We start from the raw sequence: 24,821 nt of genomic DNA on the forward strand, positions 1-24,821 counted from the left end.
TTAAGTTAGCAAAGGTTATTTTATGAATTAAACTTTGTGATTAATTTATCTGTGTACATGAACCATGAATATTATAGTTCATCTGAAGCCTTTTAAACCAATATTTAAGATAAATTTCAATATAAAAATACTCATATCTAATAGACTTGTTTTGTGAATATTGAAGTAGGATTTCAAATAACACAAATGTTTTGATTTTCAAATTCAGATAGTGAAAGGAGGCTTTTTCACACCTCTTCTTCATTTTTGTAACAAGTGAAATCATGGAACTGGTGAAAAAAATGACACATTTCAGTTAAACAATAATAGTTGTCAAAAGTTGTTAAAGCAATATCTTAAATCATGACAAATTTATAGCATTGATGGGGGTCTCATTTGGGGGGTTCTGATTCCAGATCCTGCTTAATGTTTTGTCAAATTCCTGTATTCTGCTTACCCTATGTATGTAAGCAATTCTTATTTTATTGTAATTTTCTGTGTCCCATTAGACTTCATTTCCCGTTTTCACGGCACAATAATTTGACTTTCACCTGTCCAGCTTACAAAAAAATCGTCAACCCCTCGTCAAACTTATGAGACCCACATTGATCCTTCAGTTCAATAAGATTTTAAAAAGGATATCTAAGTAACACATGCAAGCTTCTTGACACAAGTCATCTTTGCCAAGTAACTTTTTAAGTAGAGGTTGCTTTAATGGTTCTTTGCTGTATCTCCATAAATCATCTGGTCTCTTCCGTCTGGCTGTTGATAATGTCTTTGATAATGTTCTCTTTGGTGGTGGCCTATATAAATAGACAATAGTTAATTAGTATGGCGTTCATTATCACTGAACTAGTATATATTTGTTTAGGGGCCAGCTGAAGGACGCCTCCGGGTGCGGGAATTTCTCGCTACATTGAAGACCTGTTGGTGACCTTCTGCTGTTTTTTTATTTGGTCGAGTTGTTGTCTCTTTGACACATTCCCCATTTCCATTCTCAATTTGAATAATAATAAACTTCCATATATAGATATCAAAGATGAATTAAGTGACACAGATGTATTACTATGCTATTAATTTTAATAATTTTAGCCGATTATACTGTCAAATAACAACATTTTCAAAATGTGATAGAGCAATTAAGATAAGTAAACTGAAGTAATACAGGACTACATAATTTAATAGTATTAATACCTGAAATGATCATATGAGTATTCCTCTAAGGTGTAAGGTTTTTCTCCTTGGTCTACTGGGGTGTCTTGGGTGTTAGACGCCAGCATTTTTTCAGCTTGGTCACCAGATTGCATAAATAAGTTCTGAATATAGGAAATTATGTAATCAAGAGTTAGAGTTTTTGTACCTGATCATTCTACTTAATGTTAATGTAGATGAAATATATGGACTTATCATATGAGCAAAAATTACAGGACTTGACTACATCTATAATATTGTACATATAGAATTAAATAATTTACAACATGCAATCATTTACTGTTTAAAATAGCCATTACAAAAAGATATTGTGGCATACTTTTGAAGTGTTTTTTTAAGCTTCATCAGAGGCATGTCCTATACTAGAGATTTAGCATAAATCCCCCTCCTTTATTGAGGAGGGTCAACAGGAATAATTTAAAATGATCTCATATAAATAAACCACTGCATTTTATTGTAATAATTCAGTACACTGCTATATGAACATCTGTAAGTGCTACAAACAATAAGGGATAGATTGGATTCTTTTCTCTATAAAATAGGAAGTGAATTGTTTTACATTGTCTTATCGGGACCTTTTATAGCTGACTATGTGGTATGGTCTTTGCTCATTGTTAAAGGCGGTACGGTGACCTATAGTTGTTAATGTTTGTGTCGTTTTGGTCTTTTGTGGATAGTAGTCTCATTGGCAATCATACCACATCTTCTTTTTTATAATCATAAAATATATAATGTTGCAGGTATTATGTATTACTTACAAGGATTTCCATGGGTGGTTTAGTAATAGTTGGAAGCACATAAACACATTCAGCAGGGAAATCTCCTTTCTGTGAAGTTCTGATACACTCTCCTACACACCATCCAGAGTTCATCACAGACTCACCACTTTGTTGGTTCAATACAATTAAATCTCCCTTGTTGAAGGTCAAGAAAGAACCACCATCACCTGAAATATAATATCAATGAACTGTAATTAAAATGCACATTGAAGAACTAATGAGAATAATCATTGTCAAAACAATTTGAAAGAAGGCACCAACTATTTTCCAGTTTTCAGTTTATAAATATCTTTGATTTTATTTGGAATTTTAGCCAAAAAATCTCCTAGTTTCCAATTTTATTACAAAAGTGCTTGAAGACTTATTTCTGAACAAATTCCCAGTGATGGCGTTAATGTTGTAGTTTGAGGAGATAGCATAGGTGAGACAATTAAATAAACTATAAGCAAAACTATATCCATATGATAAGAAATTAAAAGACATCTGTCTTCCTTAGATTTGTCATAACATGAAGTCAAAATTTGAATGACTATCAAACTTTCTTAGTGTAATCATCCAAAGTCATTGTCAAAGTATATATTAGGTATAGGTTGCTGTGCTATGAATTGGTGCAAATATGTACAGTATACAAGTATTAAAATTCCTGTTGATAAGTCTATTCTTGTTTATATATTCTTCTTCACAGTCGTTTTAAATTGATCATAAGCCTATATATTTATTATGAGGACAAGTCTTTTATCATAAGCCTACATTGTATATTATTATAACAAGTCCAAGCCTAACTCCTGTAACTTGCACCCTATTCATTATCAATAGACATAAAGACGAGGTCTTATTTGCAGTGACAGCATCATAAAGTATCATTTATTTCATTCATGAAGCACATCAAGAATGTTTCTATTCAAAAACTAAATGAATAATAGAAAATGTAAATAATTATGACTACAGTATTTAATTTTTACAATACATATATCACAGTGTTATTGTGGTTATGAGCAAACAGAAATCTTCTTTTAAAGAGTTTTTATCTAAATACATTGTATTCCCATACATATATTTGACTATTACAAAGTTCCTTAATCTAAAAGAATTTCTACAATATAATGCCTACATGGTAAATATAAATAAGAATTTTTAAATTTTCTAAACAAATTAGGGGAAAGATCCGCTGAATAGAAATTATGTCTTGCACAATGAAACACGTTTTTTTCTTTTATCTTCAAATATGGAAATGTATTAAATTTATGAAGTAATAATATTCGTTTATATTTGTCTAATATTTCAGAAACATTTTTAGATCAATGCTTAATAATGCCAATAAAGGTATTTTATATAATATTGTAACTGTTTTCCCTTACTTAAAATCAAAGGGTATACAAAAATCCATTACTCAAACATGTTAATACATTTATTGTCTACTAAAAGATAGGTGAAAGATGCCAATAGAACAATCAAAATCATAAGTTGGAAATAAACTGACAACAGCATGGCAAAAAATAAAACTTTAAATTGTTTTACAATGGGCATAAGACCTTCATTTTATAAGACATGGTCAGTTTGTCCTAGATGTCTCTGTGTACCAAATTATTAGTCTGTGCTTCAATTCATTTTGTAGAAACTGGCTGTTGATGAAGACAAGAACATGGATAACAGTCATAAAGTCCCACTCAACTTTGTTAAGACTAACAATACACAACACTCAAACACTAATATTTGACATTTTGTTAATTAAGTACAATGGTGTTAAAATTCTACACAAAGAACTAAATATGTGTGCAAGAACAGGATAGTATAAATCCGGTTCAATTAAATGTACATTGTGTCACTCTACATATTATCTTACCATTTTTCAAATCTTTAGCAGTATCTTAAAATTAAAACCTTACATTGTAACTATCATAAAAACTGTTATGTGTCAAAGAAACAAATCTTTGATAATAGAACCATTAACATAAACTGAGAAAAAATAAGTTAGTTTGACCTAATAAAAGATTTCCTAATAAGAGTTGTAAAATATTTCCACAATACCATTTGTAATTAACAAAGTATGATTGTACAAAATCATAATGCCACAATTCCTTTTTTTCTACAATTGATTGGTGTTTAACACTACTTTCAACACTATTTTGGTCAACTTTAATTGGTTGAGGGAGCCTGGGTGGCTTTAGAGAACCATTAAACTTTGGTGGTAAAGTTGACAATACTATTTAATTAAGGAGTTGAGTGCACCTGCTACTTGGGGAATTTGAACTCACAACTAAGTGTTGATATGGCAGTGGTACAGTAGTTTGACTCCTTAGACCACCCTGCCACCGAGGCGAGGCCACTTGTTTTAATATGAACTTACAGTAACTTATCAGTGTAATTATAAATGATTACAATAGAATAATTATTACCTGGTGGAACATAATCTTGCAATGCTATCACATATTTGGAGCGTTTTTTCAGACCCTCTAGAAAAGTAACCACTAAATCTCTGATGTCCTCAGCATTAGGGGAAGTAAATGTATATTCATCAGATTTCACAGTAGCTAATGTAAAGCTCTGTCCATGCATTTTCCCAGTTCTGTAGATTACAATTACATTAGAAATTAAAAAATATACATCTTTTCATAAACTTTATGTTCAAAGAATATTGTACGAATTATAACAAGGGTTCAAAAATTTTCTAACAACTTTGATAATTTAACTTGAAATACCAACCAAATTGAAGTTCCCCCATTGTGATCAAAGGGCTAAGTAGAATGTGAGTACAACAATTCTGCATTATCTGTTCATGTATACTTGTTTCATGTGTGGAGTGCTAGCTTGCCTTTCTATATTGGTGCAATTGTAATAAAAATTGTGTTGACAAGTTGTCAATTATAATGTGAATTCACTACAATGATATACTTTCTCCAGGAATAACATCTATTTTATCAAGGCAAAAAATATATTGTCTGTGTAAGGTTTAAATCATTAAAAAAATAAATAGGGAAGGTAGGTCAACATTTTTGTTTCATCTTTTTTTTTTTTGAGACATGAATAACAGCTATGTAGTCGGTCTTGCAATGGTTCAAGTGTTCCAAGGGGCAAGTTAGTCTGTATTTACAACTACCTGTACTCATGACTTACCTACTACTGGAAACAGCAGTGATTTCAGGGAAAGACAACTCTAGTAAAACTTGTTCCTGGTCATCCACAACATATACACCAGTCCAATTCACAGCAATAATCACATCATTCTTTGGCAAGCTAGGGCCAGCAAATTTATAGGCTTCATAAAAGCGTGAAAACAATAATGGCCACTTGTATTTTGCATAGCTTACAATGTCTTCCTTCACTTTGTTTGGTTTAATCCTTTCATTAGAGAAATAATTTGTTTTAAGTTTTTGAGTAACCAGATTTATGTACTGATTCATAGCATTAGGTTTACTGAGTGATGAGTCTGGGATGTATGAGGCTAACAAGTTAGATAATCTGTCCATGTTAACTCCACTACCATGTTCTATGTAGTACTGCTGGGCAGCAATCATGGCTAAATCATCATCCTATAATTATAATACATATCTACTTACACATTGTAACAAACGAATATACTAGATTTTAGTTTATTATTTAGTCCTAAATCTGGTAATTAGTTTGTTATTTAGTCCTAAATCTGGTCATTAGTTTATTATTTTAAATGATTAACACTTTGTCATGTCAAGAACTTTGGTAAATAAATGTACAGTATTGATGTTGCTCATTATTAAAGGCCGTCTAGAGACCTAGAGTTGGATAAATCCACATCTCCTTTGGACATATTTTCTCATTGGCAATCATACCACATCTCCTTCATTTATATAGATATTTTTTTTTGAATAGTGAACAATTGTGTTATTCTCAATACTTTTCTTCAAGTACAAATGTAATATAATTCAAAGCCATTCTCAGGTGATTGCTTATTTTTTTGTGGTTGCCTTTGTGTGCATGTAATGATGTTTTATATCTATTTTATCTATTTTCGTTTAAACTAACCTTATCACATCTGTATTCACCAAACTTGATACCCCTGACTACTTGCTGATAGATTAATGTGGTTGCTGTTAAATCTTCACCAGGATCGTGCCATGGAGCAAAGATCTCCTTCCTGAAAAACAATCTCCACGGAGCATTACGTTCCTGAGCACCTTGTTCTTTGGCATATTGTTCACACTGAGATATGGCATCCATTACATGGTCACCACCTCCACCAAGAGAAGATACCTACAAAATAGATAAAATGATATACCTAATCAAATGTATATCATTTACACATTACTTATTGGTTTTGTTTACTTGCTTAGGTCCATTTACACATTGTGTCAATATCATTTGCTCATTGATGCAAGTTATAAGATGTTAATTAAACGGGAGATTGATAAGTCAGCCATGTTTACATGGGTGTTGATTTTTAAACCAATTCTTTTGTCAATTAAGTGATCCACAATTTAAAAAAAATAGGAGGGGGATTGGGTACCTTGTTATAAATCATACACAAGACAAACAGGCTGACATGAAACTCAGGTTTTTATCCACAATAAACAAAGTAGATCAAAGGAGCATACACTGATATTCATGTATCCTAAAAAAAACTTATAAATAAATTTACCTTGTCAAATAATGCTATATACAATGAGAATCCAAATTGATCTTTTAATCCTATTTTCTCTGCTAATTGTTGACAGAGTTCTTTGGCAGTAGTTGCTGAATCTGCTAATAATGTTTTTGTATTACCATCCATGAATGTAATGGGAAGCATCAATGGCTTTTTAGATTTTGTGGCTTGTAATTCTAACCAACTTGGAGGCTGGTTTCTTGTTCCATTTGCAAATGTTCTCCTTAATCTCTCTTCACAATAAGGTGCATATCCAGGTGGACCTTCATGTATGAAATTCCTAAGATATTTTAGAAACTGTGAAGAAAGAGAAGAAACAAATTATTAATATGATCATCAATTAAATCAATTAAAAATCTGATAAACAATTGATACTTCACAAAGTAACCTTGGAGAAGCTTTTAATTAGAACTACCATACTTTGAAAAAGAATAACATTAATTATCGCTATTTTGTTCATTTTTCTTTTAATCTTTTTTTGTGATAATTTTCATATCATGCTTCTTGCTTGAGATGGAAAAATTATCACTAGAAACTAAGGAGGCCATGTGGCGTTGCTAACGAAATTGACATGACATTGACAAGGTCGTCATAGGTAAAATAGCGATAAACAGATTATCATTGGTCATCTCAACTCGATTGCTTTTCTCACTTTCGCTGTACCAGCTCAAGCGAGAAAATCAATCTCGTTGAGATGATCAACGATAATCTATAAATATCTATCTTTAATATCAAGGTTCTTCCTCTTTCTAGGGTTGTCTTGGGAATGTTTCTCATGCATTTCCATCACTTATATTTTTTTCTCAATTTAAATCAAATAAAATCATATGAAGTTTTCTATGAAACCCTGAGTAGTTGTCTCCAATTCATGATTTTTGTCAATAGAAAAGACAAGAAGCACTGAAAAGTAACATAGGGAAAATGCAATAAATTAACATTTCAAATCGGTAATTACCTTATCTGATGGGGCAAAACATCCAACACAAAGTGATAACAAGATCCAACCTCTTGCATGACTGGACTTTGATGGGTTCTGTGTTAACTGTTTACATATCTGGCAGTAAATCTCGTCTCTGGAATAATAAATCATGTGAATTAGTTTGATATTTCTAGTAATACTTGAAAACTGTGCGACTTTAATTTCTTTAAAAAGAAAAATGTACCAAAACTACAAGATACTGTATTCATAATCATCTTGTGTAACATGTTGCTAAACCTATATGAAAAGAAAATTACTATAAACTTGGCACATTTAGCTAATTTAAAAACAAGAAGAAAGGTTCAGATTTCTTGATTTGCAAGTAGTTACTTAAATGAAAAATAGAAACAAACCTTAAATCTGGTCTCAGAATACCATGTCCTATGATAAAATGAAGTTTTTCTAAGTTTGATGTAGGTCTGTCATCCAAGAGAGCATTTCCTCCAGATGTGAAACCAACATCATATTCCTGTGCCAATTTCTCCCGGACATCCTCTGTTATTTTGGACTTTTTCTTCAATGTCAAGGACACAAGTTTCTTCCTCATGCTTCTCTTGCCTTGTCTCATGTTCATGGGTTCATTTTCCTGAAAGACAAGAATATTGTTTTAGAATATGAAATCAGCTAAAATAAGACTTTAATTACCTATTCAAACATTGTCTGATTTTTTCAAAATAACCAAATGTAGATATAAGTGTATAGAAGATATTACATATAATGTACCTTTTAAAAGGGAATATTATTCTTATGATTTTACATAAAAAATTACCTAAATTTAAAAAAAAAAACAAGTCTTTTATCAAAGCAAAATAAGAGACATAATATGGTGTAGTCTCATTCTCTGGAACTAAGTCACATGTTTTAGGGTAATGCATTCAGCATATACACCAAAATAACCTATTCCTATGTATAAACTTTGTTATACAACTTAGTAGATGAAAACAAGTATTTTTCTACACACAGTAATGCTAGTTACTAGAACATGTCTAACAACATATTTATTCATACTTACAATATTAAAGCCCATCTGTTGGGCCTCCTCCAAATCTTTCTTGTTGAATTTTCTGCCCAATGTGGAGTAGATTTTTGTCATTACAGGAGTAGTGTCCTAGAAAGGCAATGAAATTTTACATTTATTTGTGATATACTGTTCTTTCAATGTTTACTGCCAGAACAAATGAAAAAGGAAATGTGTTGAATAAGTCAGAAAGCTTTACTTCATTAAATCTGCATTATATAAGATAGATAGAATAAACTTTCACATTGATATGTTCACTGACAAAGGTGTAATTGAGAATCAGGTTATTTAAATTAAATTGCTAACTTTTTGTATAAACCTTTCATATACAAACTGTTTCTGATCCTTTCAGTAATAGATGTGTAATTGGAAAATATACCACATTTCCTTACATTTATATTTCAATCTACAATATAATACAGGGTTCTCACTAGGAATTTTTCATGGTGAGTCCTGGGACTCATCACTTTTAGAAATGGTGAGTCCCAAAAGATTTTGATGAGTCCAGGATGCAATGTATTTTTTTGTGTCATAATATAATGAAATGCGACGAAATACAACTTAAACCATGCATGTCGGGTTGGTAGATTTTATTAAATCAATAAAAAATATGACCTCTTAATAGTTATTGTCCAAAATATATACATGTAACAGACTTCTTTCTGGGTCTATATCATATCCTTGATGTGGGGCCACATTGAAAAAAATGTTGGTTTGCCAAAGCCAGAGTTCTATTAAAAAGATCAGGGAGATAGTTAGGGTTTTTTTTTTTTTTTTTATATGAATGGACTATTTAATAATAAACCCAGTTAGAGAATTTGTCTTGTCATTTTTAGTTACCAAAATTTATTAAAATTACAAAAAAAAATAATTACAAATTAGCACCTTCCCCTCTTCCCCCTTTTGCCAATTAAATTAGTGTAGATTGAATTTATACACCAAGTTTAACTACTTTCATGCAAGGATTTCTATACAAATCCTTGTTTCATGGCACTACCATATCAGCTGTTTATTTCAAATGTCTATAAATATCCAGACAGAGTTGTCTGTTACAAAGGTGTTTCCCCAAGTATTTTTCCCGCCTAAAATGATCATGTGACATATTTGTAAACAAAACAAACCATGTGGTCAAGCAATTAATTTATTTTCTGGATTATTCTGCTTTTCATAATTTAGTTTGGATTTATATTCACTTCATTTAAGGTACAGTCAAGCATTTGTATTTAAAAAATAGTTTGCAAAGAATTTTTACTTTTCAATTTGAGAAATGTCTCATGATCGCCGTTCATTGGCTTGCTCAACCATGCAGACATGTAAATTATGTAAATCATAAATCTATCAGCTGTCAAAAATATTGATCTACGCATCACATCGATGTTTTGACATCCACTTCCGGTTTAGTTTCTTGTCAAAACAATGTCATATCATTAATCTTTTAGGCAAAACGATGTTTCTGGGACTCAGGGGATACAATCAGGACGCGTCCCAGGGACTCACGGGTTTAAAAAATGACGCGTCCAGCTCGATTTCCATGCGTCCAGGACGCGTATACGCGTCTTAACGAGAACCCTGCTAATATAATAATAACAAGTCAATCATTTCACCAAATCCATTTGACAACCTAGATACATCCAATACATGTACAAGTATTGACACTAACACACAGGTACCGAATACTAATTCATTACCACCAAAGAAAAGTACTAAACCAAAAAGAAAACCTGCTACCAAACAAAAGTGTCAAAATAAAAAACCAAGATGGCCATGTGGTACATGCCTAAAAGCAGTAACATGGAATCAGAAGGCACTATGCTGTGATAGCTGCGATACTTGGTTTCACATTAATTGTCAGAGTATTCCATCTCACATCTATGAGTGTATGAATGCTAGCAATATTAGCTGGGAATGTACAAATTGTGGAATGCCAAATTTTTCCACTAGCTTATTCAACAACCAATCAAGCATATCATTAAATTCAAGTAGTAACTGGAGTATGAGTGATACATCACTCAATAACAGCTTAGGTGCTCCTCAGGCATCTTCATCGCCTTTGGCTAAGACTAAATCAAAACCAAAAGTCAAAACATTACAAAAAGCCACTACAAAAAATCATAAACCTATCAGGATACTTAACATAAACTTTCAATCTATACGAAATAAAAAAGAAGATCTCAATCAGTTAATTGATTCATCTAAACCTGATATAATTATAGGCACTGAAACATGGCTAGACAAAAATATATCATCATATGAATTCTTTCCATCAGAACTATTTAATGTCTATAGATCAGACAGACCACCAAATAAAAATAACCAAAGTCATGGAGGTGTACTTATAGCCATTAATAAAGAACTTATAAGCACAGAAGTAAGTGAACTTAAAACTGATTGTGAAATAGTTTGGTCTCAAATAAACATGACTGGTAGTAAAAACCTATTAATAGGTGCATATTACAGACCACCATCAGATAAAGGAACATCCTTACAACAACTAGAACTATCACTTAGTAGAATTAACCAATCATCAAATACTAATATCATGATTGGTGGTGATTTTAACTTAGGCCATATTGACTGGTCTATACCTCAGGTCATACCCGGTAAACCGGATGCTGAACATCACAATAAACTTTTAGAACTACTAGAAAATTTTAACCTTCAACAAATAGTTAATACACCAACTAGAAAAGAAAGAATACTAGACTTAATCCTAGTTAACAATCCAACAACTGTCAACAAAGTAAACACACTTCCACCACTAGGTCTAAGTGACCACGACATCGTCTATATAGAAACAGACACTTGGCTACGAAAAATTAGACAACATCCCAGAAAAATACTAAAATATGACAAAGCAAACTGGGAAAATATAGAAGCAGATCTAAAAAAAACTCTAGAAGAGCTTACTATTATGAACAATAACAACACTAGTACTATTAATGAAATGTGGGATTTATTTAAAAACAATATCACAAAATCAATAGATACAAACATCCCACATAAAATGTTAACATATAAACATCGACTTCCCTGGGTGCACAACAAACTCAGAAAAATGATAAATAAAAAGAATAAATTGTACTCTAAAATGAAAAAGGACAAAAAGCATTTAGTAAAATATAAAAAACTAAAACAACAAGTACAACAAGAACAAAGACGTGCATATTGTACATACATAGAAAAAATGATCCTTGACCTTCCAACAAATGACCCGGACCTTAGTTACAGCAACCAATCAAAACCAAAGAAACTCTTTTCTTATATTAAATCAATCAGAACTGACAATAGTGGAGTTGCACCCCTAAAAAAAGAGGGCCAATTAACAACTGATACAAAACAAAAAGCTAACATTTTAAATGAGCAGTTTCAATCCGTCTTTACCACCGAAACGGCAAATAATATGCCTGATAAAGGGCCAAGTCCCCACCCAGTCATTCCATCACTCACAATTACCACACCTGGCATACAAAAACTCCTGCATAACATCAATCCGCACAAAGCCACCGGCCCAGATAACATCAGCGGCAGAGTACTTAAACAGCTTCAAAACATAACGGCACCAATCCTCACCATCATTTTCCAGAAATCACTTACAACTGGCTGTATACCATCTGACTGGAAACATGCAAATGTCGCACCAGCATACAAAAAAGGGGAAAAATATAACGCAGTCAACTACAGACCAATCTCTCTCACTTGTATCAGTTGCAAACTTATGGAACATGTCATTACTAAACACCTAATTAACCACCTAGAAAAAAATAACTTATTATACGACCTTCAGCATGGCTTCAGACACTCTAGATCATGTGAAACTCAACTTCTATCCTTCATACAAGAACTAGCTTCAAATTCAGACAATAACATCCAAACAGACCTTGTAATTATGGACTTTGCCAAAGCCTTTGACAAAGTCCCACATCAAAGACTCTTATACAAACTACATTTCTACGGTATACAAAATGAAACACTTAACTGGATCTCTGCCTTCTTATCAAACCGCACACAAACAGTTGTCCTGGATGGAGAGTCATCAGACATTGCTCCAGTTACTTCTGGTGTCCCACAGGGAACAGTTCTGGGTCCAGTTCTATTCCTGGTATATATTAACGACCTACCAGAATATTTGAAATCCAGTAAACTCAGACTGTTCGCAGACGACAGCATCATATACAAAAGCATCAAATCTCAAAAAGATTGTGATAGCCTTCAGGAAGATCTTGATGCTGCTGCAAAGTGGGAAGAAGACTGGCTGATGGCTTTCCATCCAGACAAATGTACAGTTCTCACTGCCTCAAACAAGAAAAATACCATCAAACACGACTACATCCTTCACGGCCACACTTTAGAATCTGTCTCCTCCGCAAAATATCTTGGAGTAACACTACAATCAGATTTAAAATGGACACAGCATACAAACAACATCATTGGTAATGCTAATAAAAGCCTAGGCTTTCTAAAAAGAAATCTGAAAACATCCATTACAAACATTAAGTCTCAGGCATATCTAGCACTCGTACGTCCTAAACTAGAATATGCTTGTTCGGTTTGGAACCCTCATACTGCTGAACAATGCAATAAACTTGAGATGGTTCAACGTCGTGCTGCTAGATATGCCTGTAATCGTTATCACAACACCAGTAGCGTTACAGACATGCTCCATACTTTAAATTGGCCTACCCTACAACAAAGAAGACTTAAAACAAGACTTATAATGTTTTATAAAATTGTACACCATATTGTCGCTGTACCATCAACATTACTCATACCAACAGACAATAGAACCCGACAACTTCATACACAAACTTACAGACATTTACTTACAGTTAAAGATTGTTACAAATATTCATTTTTTCCGTATACTATTACACAATGGAATGTACTACCTCCAAAGGTAGTACTTTCTCCCACTTTAAATATTTTTAGAGAACAGTTAACACCTACTGTTCTCTACAATATAGAACAGTAAACCTAGTAGTTATGTAAATAGTTTTAACCACATGTCATGTTAGTATTTGTTTATTTTTTGGCACTTTATTTTGTAAATATTTATTTATTATTATCCTACGCATGCGCAGCAGTTAGTAATCATCAACTAATGATGGATAACTGGATACCATAAGAAGAAGAAGAAGATAACTTACTCTTGTATCAGCCACAGCTGCCATATATTTTGGTTCAGGTAAATCTCCCATGAATCTTAAAATAGTTATCCACACAGCTAATGCAGCCTACAAATATTTATATTAAAATGATTTAAACAGAAAACAATGTATCGTTGAAGCATATTGGTATTATAGTTGTTGTCAGGGAGCTTACAAAATGTTGTTCCAGCTCGATTCTATTCTTCAAGATAAAAGTTCAATTATCTCCCTTTAAGATGTATAACTTTATGCGCATCTTGATATATATAATTTCATTGAAATCCATAAGATGATTCAAAATGGCGTGTTCTAATAAAATTGACAAGGAACAGACAAATAGAACAAGATGATGTACAAATAAAGTTAATATTACAATTTTTCTATTTTTCATTCAATACTAATATTTATATACAACATCTTATTTCACATCTATAAACCATAAGATATCTTAACCCTTTCAAGGCGAACAATGCGTTGAGGCATCCCCGTAGCCAGGCCGAACAATGTGTTGAGGCATCCCCGTAGCCAGGCCGAACAATGCTTTCAGGCATAGACAATCACGTGATAATCATATTTTTTTTGTCTTTTAACTCATTTCCCCCCGTAAAGCTACGTTTAACCAATACATATAGAGGTTTTCAGGAAGCTTGTATATCACAGTTAAAGAATACCAATTCTGACTGAATTTGATACCTTATATATACTTCAATACAATGAAAGATCGGTAGCGTCAACAAACAAAATAAGCCGCCGCCATTTTGTACAAGACATGTGATGCGAACATGTGATCTTTTTAGTCGAAAAAAGGTTATTTGGATTGAAAGTTGAATTTAATTGCATGAATATTTTGATTAACATTATGATACAAATTACGAAAAACGATTTTAAAAATTGCACGGAGAATAAAATCAAGTAATAATCCGACTTCCGTCGGCGCGGTAATTGGATTTTTCCCACGAGTGCAAAAGGTCGCACTCCTTTTATGGAAGTTCTAAATAAAACAATCCAATCACATTCCTCTCTCACTTGACGATGTCAAGGACGCAAAATAATAGTAAATATTAGTAAAATGTCGTTTCATGGTCTGTATCGTGTCTGTAACATTCTGAGACACAAAAATGTCCGATAGTTCTGAGAACGAGTTTGAGGAATTTTCGGTGGGAGAAGTAGATCTTCTTGGTCAACGGTATGAAATGCATTGACCTCAAAATGACATCGGTGAAGATTTCATGATCACTCCTGAAGTGATGTTGAAAGAGAAGGGGTCAGCGAACTTTCAGACGAAAAAAAATACAGCTGGCAGATGTAAATATGTCCCCCAACAATGACTGATGGCACCAAGAATTTTATATATTGAAATTTGAAAGAGGTCTTCCCCATTCATCCCAGAAGTAACTGGTCCACAAAACATATGAGACCCAAAGAAGGATATTTTTTCCAGATGTTTCTATCTCACAACCAAATAATTGATAGTTATAATTAGATAAGATAAGACATTTTTATTCCAAAGATAGGATATTTTGATTACAGAGATAAGATATTTTTATTCTAATTAAAGGGCCCATGAAGAGCAAAGTAATATTGCAATGATTTGATAATTAACATGAAACCGGTAATGTTTTTATAAATCATATATAAATGTAAAAATAATCATCTCAAATCTAAGATGTTAAACCGCAGCCAGATCAGAGCCACACACATATATTAAAGTAAAAAATATTTTTATATTAACAGGCAATTATTCTCATATTCAATATATATGTACATTGACGGAAAATAAAATATAATTGTATGAGCTTTAGAACTTAGGACAAAAATGTTATATTTTCTGACAATGTGCATAGATTGTTTTTATCCTGAAATTTATTAATCCCAACACTTGAAGGTTTTATCATGTTTAAAGTTATTAAAAATATAAGTCATGGTCTCTTAATTTTTCAAAGAAATGGACGAAATTATGCAGATAATAAGGTATCTTCACTTCACTGATACGCACCAGCGAGGTGAGCAAAGATGGGAGGCTAATAATGATGTATCTTACAAACTCAGAAATAAAAGACCCCCTTAACAGACAAAAATGAGGGACCAACATGTCCCCAAACGATAGGCGACCATTTATGATACCTTACAAAGTGAGGGATGCATTCAAGCAATTCATGCCTCCTAAAACAAAGAAATAGGCCATCAAACTTTGGGTTTTGGTAGCGTCAGACACAGTGTATGTCATATTGTGAAATCTACCACGTCAAGACAGATCAAACACATGTAGGTTAACTCTGTTTGCCAGTAGACTTTGGGAAACAAGATAAGGTGTCACATATGCTGGGCTAGGGTAAATATTAAAGGTACACAGGAAAAAAGGTTTCAAAATATGGTTGTGTTGAATGTAGAAAACCCCTTTGCCTACCCCATTGCTTCAATGTCTCCCACTCAGTCAAAAATTAAACTTTAACAGTTATTTTGTTACAATTTTTAAGTTGAAAGGATATTATATACATAATTTGTTGAAAAGGTTTTCACAGATAAGTTGTTGAAAGGATATTCATAATTTATATTTGTTGTTACAGTTGACATTTTCACTTAATAATTTTTGTCAATTTTTTTTAATAAGGAACATTAAATTATCTTCATCATTGAACAATACAAAACCAAAGACAGTGAAAATTCTAGCATCCCATGGAGTCAGGACACTTATAATAAATAATTTTAAAAATAAATCATAGACTTTTTCAAAGTAATTTTATTTTTAAAAGTTCATGATTGTCTTTCAACATTTAATTATGTCTCACTTAATTTATCAACACATTATTAAAGTGTTAAATGTACATGGATTAGTGTGTCAGGTCATCTTACATTTAATTAATATTTCCATGCAGTCAGTGGTTTGATACAAAAAAAAACAGAAAAAAATATTGGCACATTAAAAAAAAAGCACATATTAATCTCAAAAGTTTTGATTTTACCAGATTAAAATATCATTAGATATCTCCATTAAAATATCAAAAATTCCACAAAAGATCCCAATAGTCAATTTAAATCTATATTCATACAAAAATTCAAAGAAAACATCGGACTAAGAAAGACAACTCCAACTTATCCAGGGACACAACTTCATATCTGGTGATTGCATTGTACAGGTAAAAAAATGGCCGCCGCGGAATTTGACAAACCATTTTCATTCGTATTTATTCTGACTAATAAGCTAGAATTTTGACTCTGGAGTTATTTTTTTCTATAAAACTTCGATAAAGGAACACTCGAAATTGTTAATTACCGTTTGTATTGTTAATTTAGAAGATGGGAGGCAAAAATGTAAACCGGTCACAAAAAAAAATAGATTTTGCAAATCAAACGTCATTTTCTTTCCACAAAAGGTTAAACAAAATCAAAAGTAGGTATTGTCATGTAAATTTATATATATTGCAACACTCCTTTGATACTTATGTGTAACAATATCGAGTTTGAAACCGATTTGATGAGAAACAACAAAGATACACACGTTTTTTCTAAAACGTCATTTTTTTTCCCATTCACACGTCAAATTAATTCAGGCCAGGCAAACTGCGCGCGGAAATTTGATCAGGTCACACAACGTCGCGGAAAAAAACAATTCAGTAAGGAAAGTGTTAACAAAATTGTGTTTTATTTAGATAGTATAAATATTATCAGAAATGTTCGCTCATATTTTCATTTATGAAAGTTAAGAAGGATCAATCTGCAAAACATTGTAATGAGTAATTCATTCAATAAAAAAAAAAATGAAATATGAATGTTTATCATTTGGGCTATTTTAGAATCTTTTGATCAGCTGTCAATCATCTGACTTAAAAGACAACAATGGAAGGTAGACTTTATTAAGAGGCAAGCTTTTCAGTATAATAGCCAAGCATAGTTGAGAAAATTCAGATTCTTACCAGCTTATCTCCATCATTCTTCAATGGCAGTAATGGTTCTTTTAATGTTCGTCTGATGTAAGTATGATTATTATTCCCTTGGAAGTACATAGCAGTAAACTTAGCAAACTTATATTCTGATATGTCCTCCTCATCCTCCGGCATTGGGAGGGGAGGGGCATCTAAATCTAGCTCTCCATTCATTATCTCTCTTCTTCTGTGTTCTAAATCCTGAATATAAATTCACAATATAAAAATAGGGGGATGTAGTATGCTTTACCTAGAACAAGAACATTTAAAAAAGTTTTGATTTCAAATTTCTATCTTTTTATTCCAGTCAATGAAGGTTAACATTTTTTGCACTAAAAAGCAATCTTTCAAATCTCATAATTTTATATGAGTTTTAGTGTTACCCCTACTTATAGTCTTTGTCAACGCTTACCTTAAAAGACACAGGTCCCTCTCCAGTATCTCTATCATGAACGTCTCCAAATAACTCATCAATCTAAAATACAAAAGTCAATCATTAAAATTTATCTCAAAGAATTAAGGTGGTACCCAACACCTTCACTAAAATTAACTACACAGGTTATATAGCAGTTTGACAAACACTAATTTTGATCATTGAGAAGCTTAATTTTCCCTTAACAGCACAATGTAATTCAAATGTTTAGCTGATTTTACAGAGTAACCTGTCTGTAGTGTTAGGAACCACCTTAAATAGTTTTAAATTACTGTAGAAACATTAATTTTTGTGGGGTTAAAGAGTGACTTTCTATACTAACGGGACTGGTCACTTATAACGATGTCTATACAAATTATCAGACAGATCTCGGCTGTAGCTGATATCATGTGACTTTATAGAAAATCATTTCACATTTGCAATGTTTTCTTCATAACTATATACTCAAGTTTAACAAAAAGTTGTTTTATGAAATTTTATACATTTTGTCATTGCAAAATGCTGTTTTTCAAAAGTTTTCTAGGATCATTTTTTAAATATTAATCTCTGAATTTCTAGGTATATGTTCGATTAACTTTCAGTAGCAGCCATCTTGTTTGATATGTAAACCATTTTACACAACTAGAAAGTTCTTCAAAATAATACATCTAAGTTGAATAATTCATTATTCTTTCAAAATTTTATATTTTTTGTCATTGTAAATGGCTATAATAATAATTATTAAACAACAATGTACGCAATACACAAATAACTAATAGCATCGTATATCAGAGAAAAATAGGTTTATTGTTGGGTGGCAGCTTGAAACAGGCGCCTTAGCAATCAGTTAAAATCAATAGACAAGTCCCGTTAGTATAAAAAGTCCCTCGGTTAAAGTTTCTTGGTTTTGCCTTTATATAGTATTTCATTGGGATTTAATTTCATGGTTTCCAGTAAAAAGAAGTGATATAATATGAAGTTTAAACGTCGGAGTTTTAATTTTATGGATATATTCTTTCCAGGAAATAAACGAAACTAAATCCTCTAAGAAAATTTCTGCTTCTACAATATATTCATGCTAATGGAAAAAAAGTTTGTTTTCCCAAAACCTCACTGTGACCTTCATTCATTTTTTATCTGCTAACATTTTCTTGGGTACAAAATCATCAGACTACCTATAGAATCAGCAGACTCTCATCAATTGAAATATGATATTTATAAATTTTCAGTTGCAGTCGCATATTTCACACTTTGGAAAATTCACACACAAGTTTCACCTACCAGTTTACTTTCACTGACAGGTTCATCCTTCAATCTCTCTGCTTCTGCAATCTCTTTTTTCTTCTGTTCAGCCCTCTTTTTATCTTCAACTTCAGCCATAATGACTTCATCCCCAATTCTTGCCAAACGCTCCTATAAATTTCATCAAAATAGTTTTCATCAATCTTGCCAAATGTTCATATACAGTTCATAGGACATTTTTTTCCTCATTGATCTGTTAAAATATTTTAAACCTGTGCTACTGGGGGGAAAGAAATTCTCATATAAGAAACTAATTTTCCTTTCCCAATAAAAGAGGGCTTACAATATTGTAATCTACCAGTTTTCTAATTTTTCACTTGCATAAGAATCCATTTCCTTTTTTTTTTATTCCTATAGAAAATATAAATTTGAATACTAAAACTAGAATAGATTTTCTTACTTTTATGCTTTTGTGTTTTATCTCTTACAAAGATTCTATATCAAAAAGACTTTAAAAGTCTAACAAAATGTGATCATAAAACTGAATTAGAAAATTGTACCTGGTAAATTTTCTCGGCTTCAATTTTAGCCTTTTTGTCAGTCATCTTCTTTTTCAGAACAGCTTCCTCTTGTTTTTTCAGTTGTTCTGCTTCTACACGTTTTCTGTACTGTAATATGAAACAATATTATATATGTTAATATAAAATGGATTTAATAGGCAATAAATATCATGAATATTGGTTATAGGGTTCGTAGGAATAAAACTATGAAGCAACACTTTTTTTCTTAAAGTTGCAAAATTGTGTATCAATTTATTTTGCATGTATGCTTCCTTGAAATTCAAACCTTTATGATATAAACTTTCTTTCAATGATATTCAAAAATAGGGGAAAAAAACAAGTCTTGAATACTACTTTTTCTTTAGAAATCTAAAACCAACTTTTACATACTTCTATTTTCTGTCTTCTGTATTTTTTCTGTGCTATCATTGTTCTGACTAAAGCCTGAATCTTAACTACTGACTCCATTCTCCTGGAGGCCCATTTCCGTACTATGAAGCCTCGGCAGTATCTCTGTAATAAAATATGTTATAATTATTTTCTCTGTTAATTGATAGCACTGAAATAGTTACACTTGTATAATAGTTTGATCCCATCTCAACTAAATATAGGGTCTGCAAATGAGATGACCGCCAGAGATCAAGTTTATTAAAAATGTTGACAATTTTTCTTTCAATCTGCAATCAATATTCATCAGGATTCATTTTAATTGTCGTAAAACCAAGTCTCATGCTTATCAAATAACTTCTGCACATTATCATATCAACATTTATTGAAATTTACCTTTATTGTCCTAAAACTTTAAAATTTGTCAAATATATTGAGCTATCATATCAATACTCTAGGAAATTCATTGTCAACACTGAAAATAAAATAACAAGAGAAAATTGGGGGGGGGGGGGGGGGGGAGGGTCAGTTATGACATCATTTGAGTATCTACTCACCTGAACATCAATGATGATTCCTCTCATAGCATTAAACCTGGCTGTTAGAATTCTGGATCTGATCATAGCTGGTAATCTCTGGTAACCCTGTCTGGGAGGGGGGGTCAGTTATGACATTATTTAGGTATCTACTCACCTGAACGTCAATGATGATTCCTCTCATAGCATTAAACCTGGCTGTTAGAATTCTGGATCTAATCATAGCTTGTAATCTCTGGTAACCCTGTCTGGGGGGGGGGGGGGAGGGGGGGTCAGTTATGACATTATTTCGGTATCTACTAACCTGAACATCAATGATGATTCCTCTCATAGCATTAAACCTGGCTGTTAGAATTCTGGATCTGATCATAGCTTGTAATCTCTGGTAACCCTGTCTCATCTGTAATAAAGACACCACAATATAGACTAATATAACTAAAGGTGTAATACCATCAAATCATGGTATGTCACATCCGGTTGTATACGAAAATAGGTTGAAAAAAAATATTTCCTTGAATTTGACAGTTGTAGGTAATTAATCCTACATTTTATTGCAGTAAAAATATTTCTGTTTCATAAACATATGTCTTGGGTATTTCAAAGCACCATTATTTTTTTATTTGAGGTTTCTATAGATTATTTTGTAAAGTTGAGATTACATGGTAACTAAATCTTGTACACAGTTAAGTAAGGGCATACCTGTCAACTGACCCGTTTTCTGCGGGTGTGACCCAAGATTTTGACAATTCTGAGGGATCACCCGGACACCCGCCGGGTCATTGAAATAACCCGGGAATTCCGAAAATGACCCGATTTCACCCGTATTTCTTAGCCTTGAGATTGATTTCATAAGTAATATTCCTTTGAAATACCGGCAAATTCGTAATTCTTCCATGAACAGGAAGTTCATCTAGCTATGTAAACTGTCAAATTAAGTGACCCATTAAGTGCATGGCTTCATTTGACAGCTTTGGTGTCAAACACACTGTTCATTAACACCAATTACCTAAGCTTTAGGTCGTAAATAAATTGCACAATAAACATAAACAAATATATTTCAACTAGTTACTTCCCCTTATTTGTCACCATTCAAAGTTATTCCTTATATTTACGTTTTATGGGTGAAAGAGATTAAATCATTAAAAATATAAAATTCAAATACATATTGAAAAATAACTTTTCAATATTTTTATACCTTTATACAATATTTAAAAAAAAGTTGAAAATTATTTTTTACATTTATACTCCCTTTTACTGTATTACTATATTTTATCATATTCTAATTTCCCTATGAAATAGGTTACAATTTGATTGAAAGACAACAAAGCTAATAACCTTACACTTTCTAAAATTACATTAGATATTTGAAAAATGGTAGTGGATGATGATACCAAAAAGTAAAGGATACAATACTGAGTTACACATATTTATAAAAATCTTTATGAGTGCAATGAAACAAAAATTAATAAGATTTAAAATGACTGAACCAAGTGAACATGCATTGATGTTTTGGTATCTTTGATATACATTGTAAGAAAATGTACCATAAATACTGAAATTCAGCTCGAAAAACTTCGTACGCGTTATGACCTGAGATTTGATTCTTCAATGCAGGTCATGACCTGCATTTTCATCGTCACAGGTTGACAGGTATGTAAGGGGAGAAATTTAATTGGTTAACTTCCAGTGATGGTTAGTTTCTTATATTCAATGAAATGTTATGTGATTTTTTTCTATAGTACTGGACAGGATAAAACTTTACTCTTGTCAAGTATTTCTTTATTTGAAACAAAGATAAATTCTGCACATTTTTTTGAAAAGTGCAAATTTAACAAAGACTAATAGGGGAAGATCAATGATGGTATTACACCTAAAGCTTGGAGTATTAGGTAAACTGTAAGTTTAGGAGAAACGGACGTTAAAACAAACCACATTGTATAGCATGCTTATAATAATACTGATATCTCATTCTAGGGAGCTCTGATTTGTAGATCCCAAGAAAAATGTGAAAGAAATTTTGATAGAATGGAAGGACAGACAGTATCAAACAATTACTCCCTTCCTTTGTAATGACATTACTCATATCCAGTATTTTTGTTTCCTCCCACTGAATTATCAGTCTTTTTGTTTCCTCTCACTGAATTATCAGTGTTTTGTTTCCTCTCACTGAATTATCAGTGTTTTATTTCCTCTCACTGAATTATCAGTGTTTTGTTTCCTCTCACTGAATTATCAGTGTTTTGTTTCCTCTCACTGAATTATCAGTCTTTTTGTTTCCTCTCACTGAATTATCAGTCTTTTTATTCATTTGGTTCTTAGTGACATCTTAATTAGTAGCTTTTAACAACCTGGCTTGATGATGTAAAATCAACAGTACTTTATTATATTTCTCCCTTAGGTAATTTTTTTTTTTACCAAGTTGTAAAACCTAAACCAATGAAGAAACTGTTCCAGCAACTTACCAATAAGAAGCGTTTTCTTTCAATGTATGATCTCCAAGTAGTCTGTATAGTGACACAACTTCCCTTCATTTTCAAGAATCTTCTCCTGCAATGCCACGCTCTAATGGTCTTTTGCAGAATTAGAATTTTCCTTGTTAAGGCGAGTTCTCTTTGTTGTTCTAGATACACATCTTGAGCATCCTTAAAAATTTAATATTAGAATATGAAAATCAATGCATACTGTAATAAGCATTTAAATTTTTTAACTTTTATGTTTAAAAAGTTTATTGTTGTTCTTGCTATGTATTTGAAAAGCAGCTTTTAAAAGTAAATAACATCATTAAATCATATTCAATTTAACAGTTGATAACTCAAACTGATAAATATGTGCCTAAAAAAACAGTTTTATAATTTGTATAAACTATCAATAGACACAATTTTTTTTCATTGTATTATTTATTTCTTACATTTTGATGTAAACATACAAATATATATCAACTTTTTGTTTGATATACAGCCACAACCCTTGAGATAAACATAGCAAATCCATTGAAATTGAATGGAAACAAGTGCTTAAAGTTAAATACAATTAAATACGAAAACACAGAAAATATACAATTTTTTTTTTATAGCTTACAGGTAAGGCAACAATAAACAATATGACACACCTTTAAGAAAACTTTAGTTCTACCAAGTTGAAAATCCATTCCCTGTAAAACAGCTTTACATATTTTTTCTGATGCCAACCGACAATCTTCTTTATGAGATGGTCCAATGCCATTTGCTAATATTCTGTATCGGTCTACAAAGTCCCTAAATCTATGTCTTATGGGATACCCTGCTCTTCTGATTCTGATAGTCTCCATCATACCAGAATATCTTAACTGTTTACAGCATAGTTCTCGGTCAAAATCCTGAAGAAAGACATAAATTACTGATATTGATTGACAATTGCTTACTGTCCAGCAGCAAATATTACATAAATATGAAGGATGATAACACATTAATGAGTTACATGTCACAAATATTTCCCTTTTCAGTTGCTATAGTTTAGTAATCGTTCAATAACATTTAGCATTATGAATACTGATAAACCAAAGCTTCAACAAATTTATAATGTATTTTTTTTATTGGTTAATGTATATTTTGAAGTAAAAGGTATTTAAGGAATGACTGTAATATTTTTTCTGTCTATAACAGAAACAAAATATTTTGAAACTTACCAATGGCCGCTTATATTCATTAGGTTTGATACATCTAACAAAGAATGGTTGACAAGCTTCTAATGTCTTCATCAATGAGTCTAGAGATTTTTTGAACTGGGCTCCAAGAGTTGGTGCTCTCTTTCTTGTGTCTGCTCCTATTTCTATGTCATGTTTAAATAGATTCACAATGAATTTATTGCTAGAAGACTGAATCAACTGTAAAAGATCTGGACTAAATGTGTCTCGATTCTTCTCCAAAAAGCCTGTTGATATAGAATTATATACATCTTAAAATTATATATAAAAATCATGTAATGACATCTGCAATATGACCAACTGACCAAGCCTTCTAGATAATCAGAGAAAAAGAATCTGATGCAAAAAAG

At 31.9% G+C, this 24,821-nt stretch overlaps 1 protein-coding gene across 11 annotated transcripts in view; it reads right to left on the reverse strand.

The window, feature by feature from the left end:
- LOC134712498 (myosin-VIIa-like) overlaps window positions 1-24,821 on the reverse strand; it is a 62,715-nt gene that overhangs the window by 12,455 nt on the left and 25,439 nt on the right. For 7 of the 11 annotated variants that reach the window (XM_063574109.1, XM_063574108.1, XM_063574111.1 and 4 more), the window contains 21 exons: window positions 24,454-24,698; window positions 23,899-24,144; window positions 23,252-23,431; window positions 21,094-21,189; window positions 20,257-20,379; window positions 19,867-19,974; window positions 19,346-19,477; window positions 18,065-18,127; window positions 17,644-17,853; window positions 13,730-13,816; window positions 8,580-8,675; window positions 7,921-8,153; window positions 7,544-7,661; window positions 6,583-6,885; window positions 5,970-6,197; window positions 5,085-5,500; window positions 4,367-4,536; window positions 3,814-3,837; window positions 1,950-2,137; window positions 1,174-1,295; window positions 622-782 (listed from right to left, as the gene is read on the reverse strand). In XM_063574109.1, coding sequence (XP_063430179.1) covers window positions 622-782; window positions 1,174-1,295; window positions 1,950-2,137; window positions 3,814-3,837; window positions 4,367-4,536; window positions 5,085-5,500; window positions 5,970-6,197; window positions 6,583-6,885; window positions 7,544-7,661; window positions 7,921-8,153; window positions 8,580-8,675; window positions 13,730-13,816; window positions 17,644-17,853; window positions 18,065-18,127; window positions 19,346-19,477; window positions 19,867-19,974; window positions 20,257-20,379; window positions 21,094-21,189; window positions 23,252-23,431; window positions 23,899-24,144; window positions 24,454-24,698 — 3,549 coding nt within the window. The remainder of the gene's footprint in view (window positions 1-621; window positions 783-1,173; window positions 1,296-1,949; window positions 2,138-3,813; window positions 3,838-4,366; window positions 4,537-5,084; window positions 5,501-5,969; window positions 6,198-6,582; window positions 6,886-7,543; window positions 7,662-7,920; window positions 8,154-8,579; window positions 8,676-13,729; window positions 13,817-17,643; window positions 17,854-18,064; window positions 18,128-19,345; window positions 19,478-19,866; window positions 19,975-20,256; window positions 20,380-21,093; window positions 21,190-23,251; window positions 23,432-23,898; window positions 24,145-24,453; window positions 24,699-24,821) is intronic. The other 4 variants (XM_063574114.1, XM_063574113.1, XM_063574112.1 and 1 more) reach the window with 1 other exon arrangement.

Source organism: Mytilus trossulus, chromosome 3, assembly GCF_036588685.1.
Source record: "Mytilus trossulus isolate FHL-02 chromosome 3, PNRI_Mtr1.1.1.hap1, whole genome shotgun sequence".
NCBI lineage: Eukaryota > Metazoa > Mollusca > Bivalvia > Mytilida > Mytilidae > Mytilus > Mytilus trossulus.